At 40.8% G+C, this 17,348-nt stretch overlaps 1 protein-coding gene across 6 annotated transcripts in view; it reads left to right on the top strand.

Annotated features, from left to right (window-relative positions):
• The window catches only part of LOC134818940 (uncharacterized), a 46,474-nt gene that overhangs the window by 18,228 nt on the left and 10,898 nt on the right, over positions 1-17,348 (top strand). For 2 of the 6 annotated variants that reach the window (XM_063828670.1, XM_063828669.1), the window contains exons 18-21: positions 9,008-9,235; positions 9,520-9,645; positions 14,790-14,860; positions 17,124-17,220. In XM_063828670.1, the coding sequence (XP_063684740.1) occupies positions 9,008-9,235; positions 9,520-9,645; positions 14,790-14,860; positions 17,124-17,220 (522 nt within the window). The remainder of the gene's footprint in view (positions 1-9,007; positions 9,236-9,519; positions 9,646-14,789; positions 14,861-17,123; positions 17,221-17,348) is intronic. The other 4 variants (XM_063828673.1, XM_063828672.1, XM_063828671.1 and 1 more) reach the window with 3 other exon arrangements.

Here is a 17,348-nt window from a genome sequence, read left to right as displayed (position 1 = left end):
GTACCACCACTTTAAGATAAAATATTACCTTCGTAAAAGAAAACTGTAAGGCAGCTCAATTATAAAGATTTATAGAACAACATCTACAAACAAATCCAGAATCATCTCGACAAAGCAATCCTTCAGTAAGGACCAATTATTGGCCTACCATCTATTAGAATTGGCCTAACGCCAATGAATAATAACAAGTCTACAATAAATATAAAATAATACAATCTTTACTATATTATATTAATTGGTTTAGATAGCAGATGTCTATCATAAAAAGCTGTACTATAATACGGTCCCTGTCTATATTTCCAATAAAATATACTTGTGAAAGTTCCACTGCAAAAAGAGCCTAATGATGCAGCAATAACAGCTGTACTATAATAAGGTCCCTGTCTATATTTCCAATAAAATATACTCGTGAAAGTTCCACTGCAAAAAGAGCCTAATGATGCAGCAATAACAGCTGTACTATAATACGGTCCCTGTCTATATTTCCAATAAAATATACTTGTGAAAGTTCCACTGCAAAAAGAGCCTAATGATGCAGCAATAACAGCTGTACTATAATACGGTCCCTGTCTATATTTCCAATAAAATATACTTGTGAAAGTTCCACTGCAAAAAGAGCCTAATGATGCAGCAATAACAGCTGTACTATAATAAGGTCCCTGTCTATATTTCCAATAAAATATACTTGTGAAAGTTCCACTGCAAAAAGAGCCTAATGATGCAGCAATAACAGCTGTACTATAATACGGTCCCTGTCTATATTTCCAATAAAATATACTTGTGAAAGTTCCACTGCAAAAAGAGCCTAATGATGCAGCAATAACAGCTGTACTATAATAAGGTCCCTGTCTATATTTCCAATAAAATATACTTGTGAAAGTTCCACTGCAAAAAGAGCCTAATGATGCAGCAATAACAGCTGTACTATAATACGGTCCCTGTCTATATTTCCAATAAAATATACTTGTGAAAGTTCCACTGCAAAAAGAGCCTAATGATGCAGCAATAACAGCTGTACTATAATACGGTCCCTGTCTATATTTCCAATAAAATATACTTGTGAAAGTTCCACTGCAAAAAGAGCCTAATGATGCAGCAATAACAGCTGTACTATAATACGGTCCCTGTCTATATTTCCAATAAAATATACTTGTGAAAGTTCCACTGCAAAAAGAGCCGAATGATGCAGCAATAACAGCTGTACTATAATACGGTTCCTGTCTACATTTCCAATAAAATATACTTGTGAAAGTTCCACTGCAAAAAGAGCCGAATGATGCAGCAATAACAGCTGTACTATAATAAGGTCCCTGTCTATATTTCCAATAAAATATACTTGTGAAAGTTCCACTGCAAAAAGAGCCTTATGATGCAGCAATAACAGCTGTACTATAATACGGTCCCTGTCTATATTTCCAATAAAATATACTTGTGAAAGTTCCACTGCAAAAAGAGCCTTATGATGCAGCAATAACAGCTGTACTATAATACGGTCCCTGTCTATATTTCCAATAAAATATACTTGTGAAAGTTCTACTGCAAAAAGAGCCTAATGATGCAGCAATAACAGCTGTACTATAATACGGTCCCTGTCTATATTTCCAGTAAAATATACTTGTGAAAGTTCTACTGCAAAAAGAGCCTTATGATGGAACAAGTACAGCACCTGTTCAGGAGGCCAGACGAACAGCTATAGTTTATAACGATCTGGGATGACAAAGATGATTTCAAAATAGAGCAAGATGTCTATAGTGTATCTCTCACGCCGCCTTTGAAGGGAGTACATAGACAGGCGACGGAGGCGTTCCCAGTAGTTGAGATTTCCAAGACCCTGGATTTTAGCAGTGAAGGATCGTTGAACTGCTTCGAGTTTAATAATTTCGCACTGCATGTGAGGAGACCACAGAGGACAGCAGTATTCAAGATGAGATCGTACGTAGGACTTGTACAGGAGCATCATGGTCGCTACATCCCTGGAGATGAAGGTGCGTAGCACCCAACTAGCCATGTTTCTGGCTTTGGCAGACTTCATCGCTATGTGAGTGCGCCAGTTGAGGTCTGGGTCGATATAGACACCCAGGTCCTTCACGTGGTCAGAGCCCTTAAGAGTCTCTCCAGATGGTAAGATGTAGGGCTGCTTCAAGTCCGGTAGTTTGCCGTGTTGTAGAAGCTGGAACTTTTCCTCGTTAAGCTCCATGTTGTTAGCATCAGCCCAATTCACAACCGAGAGAAGATCTTCTTGGAGAAGGATGCGATCGATATGGGAAGATATGTCTTTGTGGAGCTTCGAGTCATCTGCAAACACTTTGATCTTGCTGTGCTTGACTACGGAGAAGATGTCGTCAATGTAGATGAGGAAGAGAAGGGGACCTAGGACAGTACCCTGAGGAACCCCACTGATGACGTCGATGATCGTGGACATGACCCCATCCACGATAACATGCTGCTTTCTGCCAGTAAGAAAGCTGGCTATCCAGTCGTAGAGCTTACCACGGATACCAAAGGCCTGAATCTTCTTGAGGAGTATCTTGTGGTCAACCTTATCAAAGGCTTTGCTGAAGTCGAGGTAGAGCACGTCAGCATTTTTGTCGAGGTTGAGATCGCAGATTATATCCTCGATGTGATGGAGAAGCTGGGTGAGGCAGTTCTTGCCTTTTTGGAAACCGTGCTGATCAGGGTTGAACATGTTGTTGCGTTCAAGGAAGCTGACCATCTGGTTGCGCATGATGCGTTCACAGAGTTTGATGAGGTGAGAAGTCAGTGAAACCGGCCTGTAGTTAGCGGCTACAGCCTTGCTCCCCTTCTTGAAGATAGGGATGATACTCTGGGAGCGGAACATCTCAGCGATGTCCGAAGTATCAAAAGATAGCTGCCAGAGCTTGGCTATAGTGGGAGCTAGAGCGTCCTTGCATTCCCGCAAGATGAGAGCAGGGAACTTGTCTGGTCCTGGAGCGGAGAACCTCCCTGTTTCCTTGATAGCACTAAGGACGTCGTCAACCGAGAAGGTGATGTCGGAGAGTTCTTCTGTATGCCCTTTTTCGTCAGGGGTGTTATCGGGGTTGACGTTTTCAGGGTTACTGAAGGCTTTCTGGTACTGCTTCTGGAGGATGTTCCCCATAACAGTGGGATCGCACTGCAGGTTGTTAGCATCATCGGCGAGAGGTCCAACAGGCGCCTTGAACTTAGCCGATTTCTTAGCGTAAGAATAAAACGCCTTGGGGTTGATCTTCATCTTAGCTAGCGCAGCAATTTCCTGTCGGAGCCGTTCTTGTTTGATGTCTTCCTTCATAAGAATTTCGATGTTAGCACGTTCGTTGTTGAGGTTATCGAGTTTAGTGCTGTTCCGTGGAGTTCTAACACCATGCTTTATAGCATTGATCCTGGCATTAAGGCGGCGCTTCTTACGAATAAGTTCCCTTCTGGGCTTGGGAATGGAGGATTGTGAGGACAATTGGATGTTAGTGCTGTGCGAGGGAGCGTGCTTAGAGCATATGAACGCTACCTTGTCTTCAAACAATGTCCAAGCTGTATCCTGATCGTTGCTTGGGTCAGTGATAGAAGCCCAGTCTACTTCTAGCAGTTCTGCATTAATAGCATCCCAGTCTGCAGAGTTTAAGTTAATGTCATCAAGGAGGCAGGAGGGGGTGAAGACTGGCCGTTCCTGAGTCTGCGAGGGGAGGAGGAGTTCAGGATTGAGGAGAGTGCAGCTCACAATGTCATGATCTGATAACTCTGTCTTGGTAACAGAGATACTATGGATCGAGTCAGAGTCGTTTGAGAAAACGAGATCTAAGATGTTGTTCTTGCGAGTTGGCTCGAAGACCTCTTGTTGGAGCAGGCATTCTTCATTGAAGTTCAGAAGTGCTAGGGCTGATTGACGGTCTGAAAGGGAGATACTGCATCCTGTGTCGATAGAAGAATTCGTCCAGTTGATGAAGGGTAGGTTGAAATCTCCTGTAATGTGTAGTACAGGGGTGCGTTGAATTCCGTTGATGAACTGTTGGAGGGTAGAGAGGCATTCATCAAACTTGTCAAAAGGAGCTGAAGGGGGCCGGTAAATGCCCGCTATCACGATGTTAGCTTCTTTACTGTAGATGGCGACGAGTTCACAGTAGGAGTTTGAGAAGGACTTTGTTTCTTCTGCTGTGATGGAGTTATGGAGATAGGTAGCGGCTCCACCACAAGCTCGACTGGTACGATCCGCTCGGTAGCAGGTATAACCTGGGATGTGAACCTCCGCATCTAAGTGATAGGACTTGAGGTGGGTTTCCGTCAAGGTGAAGAAAGGAGTGTGGATCGGGTTGGAGCTGATAGACTCTTGGAGGGCTTTCACTTTCCATCGCTGGTTGGTGATGCCAGGATTCATTCCTTGAATGTTAAGGAGGAATGCGTTGGAGATCGGAAGATTACTCTTCACAGGCGTGAGTGGCGACCTGATCGAAGGTAGTCTGGGACAGGAGGTGTTGGGTGATACTGGCGCTGCTGGGAGGAGAGGTGATGGTTTAGGGAAGCTGAAGGTTGTGGGGGATACAGCAGGTCCTGGTGCTGAAGGTTCTGGAGTACCTGTGGAGATCGTAGGAGATCGCGGAGAGAAGACTGGATCATTGCAGCAATGTCTTTGGTCAAGTCCGCTTTCATCGAGGAGTAGTGATTCCGAAAATCCTGGCTGGGTTCAGAAACGTGGGCTTCATTGAAGCTAACTGTCCGATTACGGTTCGCCCCGGTAGTGTTGGATGAAGTTGAGGAGTTACTCTCCGTCCTTTTCCTACCTGAACTGTATCCACTGTTGTCCCTAGTCTGGGATCTTTCTCTATTCTCGTTAGATTTGGGAGGGTGGCGGTTTTGCTTGGAAGAGGATGAGGATGATGTCTGGCGTCCTCTCTTGGCGTACTTGAGGTTTTTCTCGTTGGTGATGGTACCCCTGATATGTACCCTCTTGCACGGTTTGTTAAGACAGATACCCTGTTTCACAGCGTTCTGGCACAGCTGTGGGTGGAAATATGTGCATCTGTCATCGGCAATGTGGCAACCCCGTTCGCCACCTCTGCCGTTGTTCTGGAACTTGAAGCACCATGGGGGATGGTAGTTGGCGCAGCCTTTCCCAGATATACCGTGGGGGCAGTTCCCTTCGAGGAGTAAGGGACACACGGCCTTGGAGCGATCATATAGAAGTGTTTTATTACTTTTGTGGCGTTCGACCACTGGTTCACGGACCGCCTCCGTGTTAGACTGAGAGGAAAGTTGGTCAGCTGCGGGAGAATTAGGGGCAGCTGTCTGTTCTGGTTCTGGAGGAGGAGCAACATGTATTGGAGGGATTTGAGATCCTAAGCAGGGGGGACAGACAAAGACTACCCCGGCTTCGGGATCTAATTCCGAGTCTGTGTAGCACCCAAGATGACTGGGTGTATGGCAAAAGTGGCACGTGACTACACTCCCGGTGTTGGTAGAGGAAAATGGGACATAATCAGTGCTACACTTCAGACAGGTCATCTCCCGGCATCTATGGATGAATCGGACGATATCTCTAGCGATAGCCTCTTTAGTTGTAGCCTTAGACGCGGATATCTCCTTTGCAGGTTGGGGGAAGTCAGCATTCATACTGGAGAGAAGTTCAGAAGCTAACTTGAGAGTATCAGCTTTGATTTTTGCCGATTTCAGGAGTGCAACATTTTTCTCAAAGCTTTCTTCAGGGATGTATGTGTCAAAGAATTCCTTGACTTCCGTAACAGGTGTAAGGGCCTTCACTTTGCCAATGAATAATTTTTCTTTTTCCATTTGTAATGTATATTATACACGTCTATATTTCCAATAAAATATACTTGTGAAAGTTCCACTGCAAAAAGAGCCTAATGATGCAGCAATAACAGCTGTACTATAATAAGGTCCCTGTCTATATTTCCAATAAAATATACTTGTGAAAGTTCCACTGCAAAAAGAGCCTAATGATGCAGCAATAACAGCTGTACTATAATACGGTCCCTGTCTATATTTCCAATAAAATATACTTGTGAAAGTTCCACTGCAAAAAGAGCCTAATGATGCAGCAATAAAAGCTGTACTATAATACGGTCCCTGTCTATATTTCCAATAAAATATACTTGTGAAAGTTCCACTGCAAAAAGAGCCTAATGATGCAGCAATAACAGCTGTACTATAATACGGTCCCTGTCTATATTTCCAATAAAATATACTTGTGAAAGTTCCACTGCAAAAAGAGCCGAATGATGCAGCAATAACAGCTGTACTATAATACGGTCCTGTCTATATTTCCAATAAAATATACTTGTGAAAGTTCCACTGCAAAAAGAGCCTAATGATGCAGCAATAACAGCTGTACTATAATACGGTCCCTGTCTATATTTCCAATAAAATATACTTGTGAAAGTTCCACTGCAAAAAGAGCCGAATGATGCAGCAATAACAGCTGTACTATAATACGGTCCTGTCTATATTTCCAATAAAATATACTTGTGAAAGTTCCACTGCAAAAAGAGCCTAATGATGCAGCAATAACAGCTGTACTATAATACGGTCCTGTCTATATTTCCAATAAAATATACTTGTGAAAGTTCCACTGCAAAAAGAGCCTAATGATGCAGCAATAACAGCTGTACTATAATACGGTCCCTGTCTATATTTCCAATAAAATATACTTGTGAAAGTTCCACTGCAAAAAGAGCCGAATGATGCAGCAATAACAGCTGTACTATAATACGGTCCTGTCTATATTTCCAGTAAAATATACTTGTGAAAGTTCCACTGCAAAAAGAGCCTAATGATGCAGCAATAACAGCTGTACTATAATACGGTCCTGTCTATATTTCCAATAAAATATACTTGTGAAAGTTCCACTGCAAAAAGAGCCTAATGATGCAGCAATAACAGCTGTACTATAATACGGTCCCTGTCTATATTTCCAATAAAATATACTTGTGAAAGTTCCACTGCAAAAAGAGCCGAATGATGCAGCAATAACAGCTGTACTATAATACGGTCCTGTCTATATTTCCAGTAAAATATACGTGTGAAAGTTCTACTGCAAAAAGAGCCTTATGATGCAGCAATAACAGCTGTACTATAATACGGTCCTGTCTATATTTCCAGTAAAATATACGTGTGAAAGTTCTACTGCAAAAAGAGCCTAATGATGCAGCAATAACAGCTGTACTATAATACGGTCCTGTCTATATTTCCAATAAAATATACTTGTGAAAGTTCCACTGCAAAAAGAGCCTAATGATGCAGCAATAACAGCTGTACTATAATACGGTCCCTGTCTATATTTCCAATAAAATATACTTGTGAAAGTTCCACTGCAAAAAGAGCCTAATGATGCAGCAATAACAGCTGTACTATAATACGGTCCCTGTCTATATTTCCAATAAAATATACTTGTGAAAGTTCCACTGCAAAAAGAGCCGAATGATGCAGCAATAACAGCTGTACTATAATACGGTTCCTGTCTACATTTCCAATAAAATATACTTGTGAAAGTTCCACTGCAAAAAGAGCCGAATGATGCAGCAATAACAGCTGTACTATAATAAGGTCCCTGTCTATATTTCCAATAAAATATACTTGTGAAAGTTCCACTGCAAAAAGAGCCTTATGATGCAGCAATAACAGCTGTACTATAATACGGTCCCTGTCTATATTTCCAGTAAAATATACTTGTGAAAGTTCTACTGCAAAAAGAGCCTAATGATGCAGCAATTACAACATCTGTTCAGGAGGCCAGACGAACAGCTATAGTTTATAACGATCTGGGATGACAAAGATGATTTCAAAAATAGAGCCCTGGCGTTAGTTTCATCATGTTTTAGTCAGTGGGACAGTGCTAAATGCTTTCAGCGAATAGAATTAATTATACGGCGGTGCAGCTGCGAGGGGACGATTTTAGGAGGTCAAATGTTTTTTAATTTGTTGAATTTTCTTTATTTAGGCGGGGGGAGATCATACACTTAGTACCGTACGTGATGTTGGGTGGTGGGTCATATTTTCTTCCAAAACACAGTTAGTATTTTTGTACTAAGTGGTGGGTCTGCTGCTCATTTCCCAAAAAAACGGTTAGTACATGGTACTAAGGGGGTGTCCAACCCCAAAAAAACCCATTTTACCTCTAATTTCAATTTAGGGAATGGGTTTTGAGGTTTTGTTGAGTTTTTTTTTGGGTTTTTTTTTTAATTTTTCCTTTTTTTTTGTAACTTTTAACTAATTCGATTACATTGGAAAAAAACCCCTACTAAATAGAGGGGATAATTTTCCCATTTCCCAATGTTTAATGAGCTGTTTAAAGCAATTTATGGGTGGGTATCTTATTTTATATACCAAGACACAGTTAGTACCGTGATTTCTCAACAGTTAGTACCGCAAAAGCCGGCAAAAAGGGAGTGGGTGTCTAAATTATTATCCAAAAAAGCAGTTAGTACCGCGAAGGGGGTGGGTGGGTCCCCCCCCCCCCCCTCCCCCCCCCTTCCCCCCGAGTAGTTTGAGTTTATCTAATCAATTTCTCTGATAAAACCGATATCCGCTACGAACCGTCGAACCATTCAATCCTGATGAATACAATATACGTCTGCAAATACAATATTATGAAAATAAAAAAGGTAAAATCGGAAAGGAGTAGTGATCATGGTGGTGGTCATGGTGCATGTACAATGTACATTCAACTTTTTATACAATTACACAATATTCACCGCAATATTGTGATGCATTGTAGTACATGTGACAATGTACTGATCAGTGTGTTTTTTTTTAAACTGCTGTTCTTAATCAACTCCGGAGCAAATCACTGAAGGAAGACAACGGATCTAGTTTCAATGTTGAAAAATGATAATGATTTATCTGAATCACCACCGCACCTGGGCCATGCTATGTTAATATAAATTGAAACAAAGAAGTGGTACGATAGTTGTTGGTATTTGATAACAGTAAATAGAAACGTTTAAAAAAAAACACGTATTGACCGTATTTACTAAAATTTTAATCAGAGCCGAACTTATTTCAGAAGATAACTCCGATTCGGAAGTTGAACTACCAGAACGCGGGAACGTGGCTCCGAAACCATCCTCAGGAGGAGGAGGAACACCCACAGTACCCCGACACACTGCCCAGTACCAGCAGGGTTCAGCCCCTAGACTCATTAGAGCTCCTGGAACTCAGATAGCAAGGAACAGTCCGGATGCTCGGATTGTGGTGAACAATGCTGTTGTTATCAACAATAATGCTGCAATCGGTTGGTGGAAGTTAACCTCTTTATCGTGTTTCTTGTTGTTACTTGTTTACCATTTATTATTTTACTCTGGTATTTTGTCACCATTTTAATTCATTTACTATCAGTATCATATCAAATATAACAAATGTTTCCGTTACCAGCTCACTGCTCATTTTATTATTTTTTAAAGTTTTGAACATGTTATCGAAACCTTCACGAAAACATTCTATAATAAATACTATTTATGATAAAATTTAACTTAAAATTAACCTTTAATTTTAAATAACTTGGATCTCTTCCTTCAGCCGGCACCTCGAACCCACGCCACGGTAGTAACATCCGTCCGAAAACTTCCAACACTCCCTCAAACGTCTACCATTTCTCTCCGCTCGCATCCTCTAATAGTACTCTTCACTCTCGAAATACGACAGGTTAACTATTATAATATACGATATTAATAAGAGGTCTAGACTGCCAAGGCATCAAACCTTGGCAGTCGGTAATTATCCTCTGGCCCGGATTCAGCTGTCCCTAGGGAACAGAAGGAACAAGAAGTAGAAACGAAACGCATCTGCAAGAGTAGAAGCAAGAGTAGAAGCAAATACTACAAGAGTAGAAGCAAATACTACAAGAGTAGAAGCAAATACTACAAGAGTAGAAGCAAATACTACAAGAGTAGAAGCAAATACTACAAGAATAAAAGCTTGTTGTTTGTTTGTTTGTTTATAGAACCCGTCCCTAATCTCGTATTGGAAAATGACTAAACTCAATTCTGAGTGTGAATACGGGTGGTAACTGCAAGTGTATTCATTAAGCATTTAGAGTTCTGTAAAACTGCAGTTACAGTTGTGCTAGCGATGTATTTTTTAGTATTTACGATCGATATCAGATCTCGATCCCTACGTACTTCCAAAATTTATAACTCCAACTTTCTGCACCATGTACTGGATCGATCGATTATTGAGCGATTATAGCTAAGCAGTTGATTCCTGGGTTTCAGAGTCCTCCTGATTCCTTAGTCTTTGAATGTGGTTTTGTTCTTGTTCAGTTCTGTCCATATTTCCTCGTGTTATGTTCCAGAGGCGGCTCGTGGGAGCTGGCTGGCGGTTGTGTCGGGTATAGAAAACCAAGTTCCTAGGGTATAGTGTATGCTAATCTAGCTCTAGTAAGTACCATATTACAACACGGGCGTCCGATCGACGGACTCATGATGCTTCTATAATCAAACCAACGAGTTGAACTTAAATAGTATAAGTAGGGTGCTACTTCTTTGCGACTTCTGAAAACGAAATTTGGTTTTACCTTCTAGTCAGCTCGCAATGAGGCCACTTTCATTGAGGCAGGATGGATTTTATGCTATCTCTAACTTAAATTAATAACACTTATAGTACCACGTATAGCGGTGAAATTCAGATGCAAACCAATTACAGTCGTCGATAAAAAACCTGATCCGATTATGTAAAAACCTCCTTCTCATAATAACTGCTGATGTTAGGTCATTCGAAAGTTCCAGCTTTTGGGAACGTGTGAAATTGTAATCTTCGTCCCTTTCAATTTAATTACACTTTTAAACTTATCATCGATAAAAAATTCTTATAAGTTCTTAACCGTAATCAGTATTATCATTTTCTCTTTTTAATTGATGTTTGCGGCGACTGATTTTCCATCTGTACGATGAATTTTATATTTGCCACGCTAACACTGATATCAGTAGCACATTCCTCGCCGATCGCAGGAAATTTGGATATTGTAGGGGATCGAAGTAGTTTGGCAGATGATGCTCAATCCAGAGCAGTTTGTCCGACAGGTTATGTGGTTTCTCTCTGTGAAGTTCAATCAGGACTAGTCCATACCAGAAGTGACGGAGCATACGTTGATCCGAGTAACGGTCGTGTTTGTGTCGCAGTAAATGGAGTAGGAGGTCCCGGTGCTATTGCAAGAGCTGTTTGCTCGAGAAGTGAGCAAGTTACCGACCCTTGTAACAGTGATGGTCCTGACCTACCTAAGTTTATTAACCTGCACTCCCGCGGCTCAGCTCCGGGAGTTTCTTGCCCGCCCGGTTACCGGCAGGTTCTTTGTAACGCCAGGAGTCCTTGGTTGGGTCTTCTCACAAACAAGGGAGTTAACACAATAGGTATCATTTCCAATAAAAAGGTCTGTGCTGTATCTAGATGCTCAACTAGTAATTGGTGTGAAGTAACTGCTGTTTGCCGAATAAATGAGGATCTAGAAGGGTACAAGGTTGCTGTCTGTCCTAAGAGTGACGTTGTGGAATCTGTGGGGTTAATTAGTGGTTCATGGGATGATGCTCAATCCAGAGCAGTTTGTCCAGCAGGCTATGTAGTTTCTCACTGTGAAGTTCAATCAGGACTAGTCCATACCAGAAGTGACGGAGCATACGTTGATCCGAGTAACGGTCGTGTTTGTGTCGCAGTAAATGGAGCAGGAGGTCCCGGTGCTATTGCAAGAGCTGTTTGCTCGAGAAGTGAGCAAATTACCGACCCTTGTAACAGTGATGGCCCTGACCTACCTAAGTTTATTAACCTGCACTCCCGCGGCTCAGCTCCGGGTGTTTCTTGCCCGCCCGGTTACCAGCAGGTTCTTTGTAATGCCAGGAGTCCTTGGTTGGGTCTTCTCACAAACAAGGGAGTGGACACAAAAGGTATCATCTCCAATGAAAAGGTCTGTGCTGTATCTGGATGCTCAACTAGTAATTGGTGTGAAGTAACTGCTGTTTGCCGAATAAATGAGGATCTAGAAGGGTACAAGGTTGCTGTCTGTCCTAAGAGTGACGTTGTGGAATCTGTGGGGTTAATTAGTGGTTCATGGGATGATGCTCAATCCAGAGCAGTTTGTCCGACAGGCTATGTAGTTTCTCACTGTGAAGTTCAATCAGGACTAGTCCATACCAGAAGTGACGGAGCATACGTTGATCCGAGTAACGGTCGTGTTTGTGTCGCAGTAAATGGAGCAGGAGGTCCCGGTGCTATCGCAAGAGCTGTTTGCTCGAGAAGTGAGCAAGTTACCGACCCTTGTAACAGTGATGGCCCTGACCTACCCAATTTTATTAACCTGCACTCCCGCGGCTCAGCTCCGGGAGTTTCTTGCCTGCCCGGTTACCAGCAGGTTCTTTGTAACGCCATGAGTCCTTGGTTGGGTCTTCTCACAAATAAGGGAGTAAACACACATGGTATCATTCCAAATGACCGAAGATGTGCTTTATCTGGATGCTCCACCAGATATTGGTGCGAAGTAACCGCAGTTTGTGCTGCCATAAACGATTTTAAGGTTTACAAGATGGCAAAGTGTCCACGTTATTTCGTCGAAGGGGGCTGGAGTGAGTTTGGTGATTGGTCCAGTTGTTCAGCGAAGTGTGGAACTGGAACAATGACTCGGAAAAGGTATTGCAACAATCCGGCCCCTTCTGTAGGCGGAAAGTCTTGTGAGGGAAATGAAGAAGAAACTAAAGAATGCCAAGCGGATCGAGCATGCTCTGTTCAGGATTCAAAACATAGGTAAGTGCTATCAACCTTCCTTTTGCTTTCTCTATTTAAACATTAAGTACAAGGAAACATCATAAAAAGAATATGTTGTTTTCTCGAATGTTTCCTCTTGGTTGCTCTGTTTCCCTTGATTTGATTTGAATCGTTCTCACAATTTACAACTTTTTATTCAGCGATGGGGATCACACTCAGACAAAAGCTTGAAACCATCTTCACGAACTTGATGTTGCGAAGAAAACTTACACATATCTGATGATTAAATTTAAAGGGGACTAAAAAACAACACTTAAACTGAAGAGTTCTGATGCAAGGCAAATAATTCAAATGTAATATCATTATAACGTGATTAAATGGGATTAAATCTTGATAATATTTATAATTTTAACGTTTTGATTGGTATGATTCCACAATAATTGGTCATCTTTCCTTTTATAACAAGTTTGTGTTCTTTTGATTAGAAAGTTTAAAAGTGTGAATAGTAAAAGTAGTTAAACTGGCATGTTCTCAAAATTTATCATCGTCTCTGCTGCTTCTTCTCGAAAACTCCCTGTCGATTCAACGCGATTCTCAGGTTACTATATGTAGGATTGCTATATGTAAGCAACAGGTGTTTGTGAATAGTTGATTGGTTACCAGATTATATGAATGGTATGTATGGTATCTTGGATGCAATTAGTTACGACTTAGTATAATTAATTGTAGCGTAGTAAATTACTGGATCAAACTATTGATTAGGAGTTAGCAAGACCTCCGGCATCAGAAGATGCTACAGGGTCATGAGCAGCGCATGATATACCAGCATGCCTCTTGTTGCAGAAAACGCAGAAGCTTGGGTTGGCTCTGGTGACGATGAGGGTTTTACCAGCTTGAGTCCACTTGTCGAGAGGTGAGATAGGTTTGCAGATAGGGTCGCAGGGTAGGGCTGAGTTCATCCGTTTCGTTTTCTCTGAGACCATAGTTGTAGTTGTTCAAGAAGGAGTTGATGATAGAAATGATTGATGCAGTCTGATAATAGTTATTCTTTATATATTGCATGATGTGAACTGATCTCGTAAGGTTGCTTAATCGTTTAATAAGCCTTGACACCACCGCTGATTGGAATTCGCGTGCGATGATGTGAACCCTGCTTGATTCAGGGGATGATGTGAACCCTGCTTGATTCAGGGGATACTGTTATTATACAGTAATATGATCTGGTAGACAGTGGTCCGCGGACAGTGGTCCGCAGACAGTGGTCCGCAGACAGTGGTCCGCGGACCAGTGGTCGGGCTATCTCGATACTGCCAGCTATTTAACTGAATGATGGTTGAATCAATTACAAATCCAAAGAGTAATGATATCAGGCATGACAGCTTGATTAATTGCTTTTCTCTTGCTATTGTACCATTCTTAGAATTTACACCAAATATTTTGGCCTGACGTAAACAGACGTTTATCAATATGAAGGCACACGGGTGTGACAGAAACTTCTTTAGAACATCGATTAACTGAATCGCCAACCAGAACTATCGACGGTAAATGATGAAATAGCACAACAAAATATGGTGACCATAGCAAGCTAGTGGACGAGGTGTCGATCTCCTTGTCCTGTGGCGGTACGGCCACGATCCTTTTGGTACATACTCCCCGGCAGCATAATGACAACCGCAGGCATATGCAAATTATGCATGTATGTGCACTCGTATCATTTTCGCAGCTCTAATGAAATACACTGCCATTCACACCATGGTTTGCACAGGACGTTAACAAAATCGATTAAAAGTCAAAGACTTGCCAGATTTTACCATTTTAAGAGCAGCATCATTTTGGTAAACATTGAGGACAGTCGTTTCATTAATAATGTGCTTATCTGAGGTATCAGTTTCGTAAGGCTCTATAATATATACGAAATAGTACATATTATGTACTATTTCTTTGCACTAATCTTGAAAGAGTATTTGCGAAGCGAGTCTATTATAATAATTGTAGACATCTGTGCCGTAACATGAGGGATTTATTTTTGAAAATTCTATATTAATAACTTGAGAAGTTTTGGCATCTTTTTTGTTGTTGCTAAATTTTAAATTTCCCAGATTTCCCAGGAGCTCCGAAGAGAATGTGTTGTCGCTGGGGCACGTGTACGGAATCCTTCGCAAATCACAATGTGAGTATAAAATTAATATTCTTCAGTTCACTCTCTATAATATTAAATTCGGAAGATTATTTTTGTACGTATAACCGCCATGTGCAAATTGGATGAGGAATAGAAAGTTGCACAGTAATGAATATGATAACGGAATTATGACCGGTTTTGTTGTCACTTTACGTTGTGTGGAATGTTTTACATTTAAATCTGCTGTTTCTTCGGTTGGGGTGGATATTTTTTCCATTTCACAATTTTGAAAAAATGTTAAGTGAAAGGTTACGAATGGTCTTTTTTGCAGAAAAACGTGGATTTTGGAGATCGCCATAGGTAGGTCTAAATATGTCGTGTTCCTTACGTCCGTTACCATGTCAACTAGCAGCGCGAGGGTTGCTTGCGGAGATGTGATGTATATAGCTAGCCTGTGGTCAATGAATGCGCGGCGCGAGTGTATTTTAATGTATAGTATTAGGTAATTCGTACGTGGCACGCGTAGTGTACTGATGTGTATAAAACATGAGTATAGTTTACTTTTAGTTTTGCTTACAATTTCTTGAATTACAGATACAAGTTAAGTTCTACGGTAATTGAATTGAATTTCAAGTGTCCCGTATTTAAAGCATAATTTATCAATATTATTATTATGAAGTGAGCTGATTAGAGCTAATACTTATTTTTATAGTGAATGGAAATGTAGCGTCCGCCAAAACGAAACAACGGGCGCAATTCTTGTTTGATGCGGTAAAAACTGACCATCAAAAAGTACAGGGTGGCCCAAAAGTAACTGCCCACACGCAACCCTTTAATAACTCACGTAATTATTCTTAGAATTGCACAGAAATTTCAGAGATAATAGATATGGGTCAAACTTAGATTTCCTGAAAGTTTCGTCAAATTTAATTAATTACAGTGGGTGTGGCACGCCACTCCCTCTTTTTTCACTATTGTCACCATAAAGTGAGAACGCTTCCAGCTAGGAACTTCAAAGTTTCTAGACACATTTGGCTTGATAATTGAAGTGCTTTCCCAAAATTTCAAGTTGGTTGTTCACAATTTAACCGAGTTATGACCCTTTTAAGATCTTACAGATACGTGATCCAGCACCTAATCAACGCAAATGTCTTCGGTTTTAAGGAAGTATTCACTCAAAGTGATCAGATCGTCATCCACCAACATGCTCGTTACCGCCTAATGAGTCTCATTGTTGCTCGCTAGCGACTAGCTCCCGATGAGATTACTGATTGGGTGACGAAATCACTGATTAAGTGCCAAGATCCCGTATCTGCAATATCTTAAAAGGGTCATAACTCGGTTAAATTTTAGGAAAGCACTTCAATTATCAAACCAAATGTGTCTAGAAACTTTGAAGTTACTAGCTGGAAGCGTTCTCACTTTATGGTGACAATAGTGAAAAAGAGGGGGTGGCGTGCCACACCCACTGTAGTTAATTAAATTTGACGAAACTTTCAGGAAATCTAAGTTTGACCCATATCTATAATCTCCGAAATTTCTGTGCAATTCTAAGAAGAATTATGTGAGTTATTAAAGGGTGGTGTGTGGGCAGTTACTTTTGGGCCACCCTGTACTATTATCTTCCTCCCTGTCACCACTATTAGTAATTGTATAATATAAAATAATTGGGAATAATTTTATGACAGCTGAAACCGTCTTAAATGGGTGCTGGAAATGGTATTTGGATTCCTCTCTGATAAACTTTAAGCAAACAAACTAGTAAATTAAGTAAGACAGTGAAAATAGTCTGAGTATGGGGTGGGAGAGTCTTGCTCATGAGATTTACCGAATAGCTGTTCTATTTTTATTCCATTTCCTTGTTTATTGTTAAAACATTGTTTTATGAAGGATTATGTGATTAAAAGGGGGAAGTCGATAATCTTTACTTGTGCAAACACGAACTTATCAAGGTGTATGGCATTGGAACTAGGTAATTTGCTACTATAGGTGAGGTGGCCATTTTGTAACTTAATTTTGGACTCAAAGGTTACGAATATTATATTATGTGCTGCAGGGTGTTAGGATAACCGTGTTTGTGCACACTTAATAACCCACAGATAATAATTGGTCACGGTCCAGGAAATAAAAGGTTATATTTTGAAATGTCACATTTTGTTGATTTTGTTTACCAAAGATTGATTGAGGACCAGCTTTGCTTACTGGCCAATGTTTACTTCAAATATATATTATTATAGATACAAAATTAATGTAAAAAGTAGCACAAAAAAACCAATTTGTTAAATAAATATTGATCATTAATTGCACCCTGCAGGAATTTTACAGTCACGTGATTAACACGCAGACACACTTGAGTGAGAGAAATAATCCAGCTTGGAAATGTTTCTGGGTGGGATGTACTGATAGAAAAGGTTTGTAAAAACGTTTTAGAAGGTTCACGTCGGTTGTGGAAAAGCCTTATAATAGCTTACACTTGATAGTCTGCCAATCCAGGCAGCGAATTTTTCAATTTCCCTTTAACATGATTAGAAAATATAAT

Source organism: Bolinopsis microptera, chromosome 7 (assembly GCF_026151205.1).
Source record: "Bolinopsis microptera isolate Bmic1 chromosome 7, MBARI_Bmic_1.0, whole genome shotgun sequence".
Taxonomy (NCBI): Eukaryota; Metazoa; Ctenophora; class Tentaculata; order Lobata; family Bolinopsidae; genus Bolinopsis; species Bolinopsis microptera.
Note: the sequence above shows the minus strand (reverse complement) of the source record. Positions and strands in the feature narration are given on the sequence as shown.